The 705-nt window shown below is 75.9% G+C and overlaps 1 protein-coding gene across 1 annotated transcript in view; it reads left to right on the forward strand.

Moving 5' to 3' along the window:
* Positions 1-212: 212 nt before the first annotated feature.
* The window catches only part of DUSP1 (dual specificity phosphatase 1), a 2,688-nt gene continuing 2,195 nt past the window's right edge, over positions 213-705 (forward strand). Inside the window, exon 1 of the mRNA XM_010579072.1 lies at positions 213-665. Coding sequence (XP_010577374.1) covers positions 296-665 — 370 coding nt within the window. The 5' untranslated portion in view covers positions 213-295. The remainder of the gene's footprint in view (positions 666-705) is intronic.

Consider the following 705-nt stretch of genomic DNA (forward strand, 5'->3'; position numbering starts at 1 on the left):
GCGCGGCCCCGCGGGCGCGCTCCGGCGGCCCCGCGGCCCATGACGTCATGCCGGCGGGGCTGGGCGCGCCCCTGCTGGCGCGCCGCCAGGTGACGTCTTCGCGGGCGCCCACGTGACCCGGCCCCATTGAGAAAACGCCGGCCCGGCGGCGCGGCCCTATATAAGGGCGGGCGCGGGCGTGCGGGGCCGGACTGGGGCGTGCGGCGCTTGCGATTCCGCGGGACCCCGGCACCTCCGGCACCGGCCGCGCCTTCCTCCTCTCGCCATCCTCCTCCTCTCCCTTCCCGCAGCCGCCATGGTCAACCTGCGGGTGTGCGCGCTGGAGTGCGAGGCGCTGCGGGGGCTGCTGCAGGAGCGCGCCGCGCAGTGCCTCGTCCTCGACTGCCGCTCCTTCTTCTCCTTCAACGCCGCGCACATCCGCGGCTCCTGCAACGTGCGCCTCAGCACCATCGTCCGCCGCCGCGCCAAGGGCGCCCTGGCCCTGGAGCACGTCGTCCCCAACGAGGAGCTCCGCGCCCGCCTGCGCCAGGGGCTGGTCCACACCGTGGTGCTGCTGGACGAGCGCAGCGCCGACCTGGAGCTGCCCAAGCGCGACAGCACGCTGCTGCTGGCCCTCGGCACCCTCTGCAGGGAAGCCCGCGGCGCCCGCATCTGCTTCCTCAAGGGTGAGTGAGCGGACCCGGTCCCGGGGCCGCCCCGAACCCC

The sequence above is a fragment of the Haliaeetus leucocephalus genome, unplaced genomic scaffold (assembly GCF_000737465.1).
Source record: "Haliaeetus leucocephalus isolate CR32 unplaced genomic scaffold, Haliaeetus_leucocephalus-4.0 Scaffold656, whole genome shotgun sequence".
NCBI lineage: Eukaryota > Metazoa > Chordata > Aves > Accipitriformes > Accipitridae > Haliaeetus > Haliaeetus leucocephalus.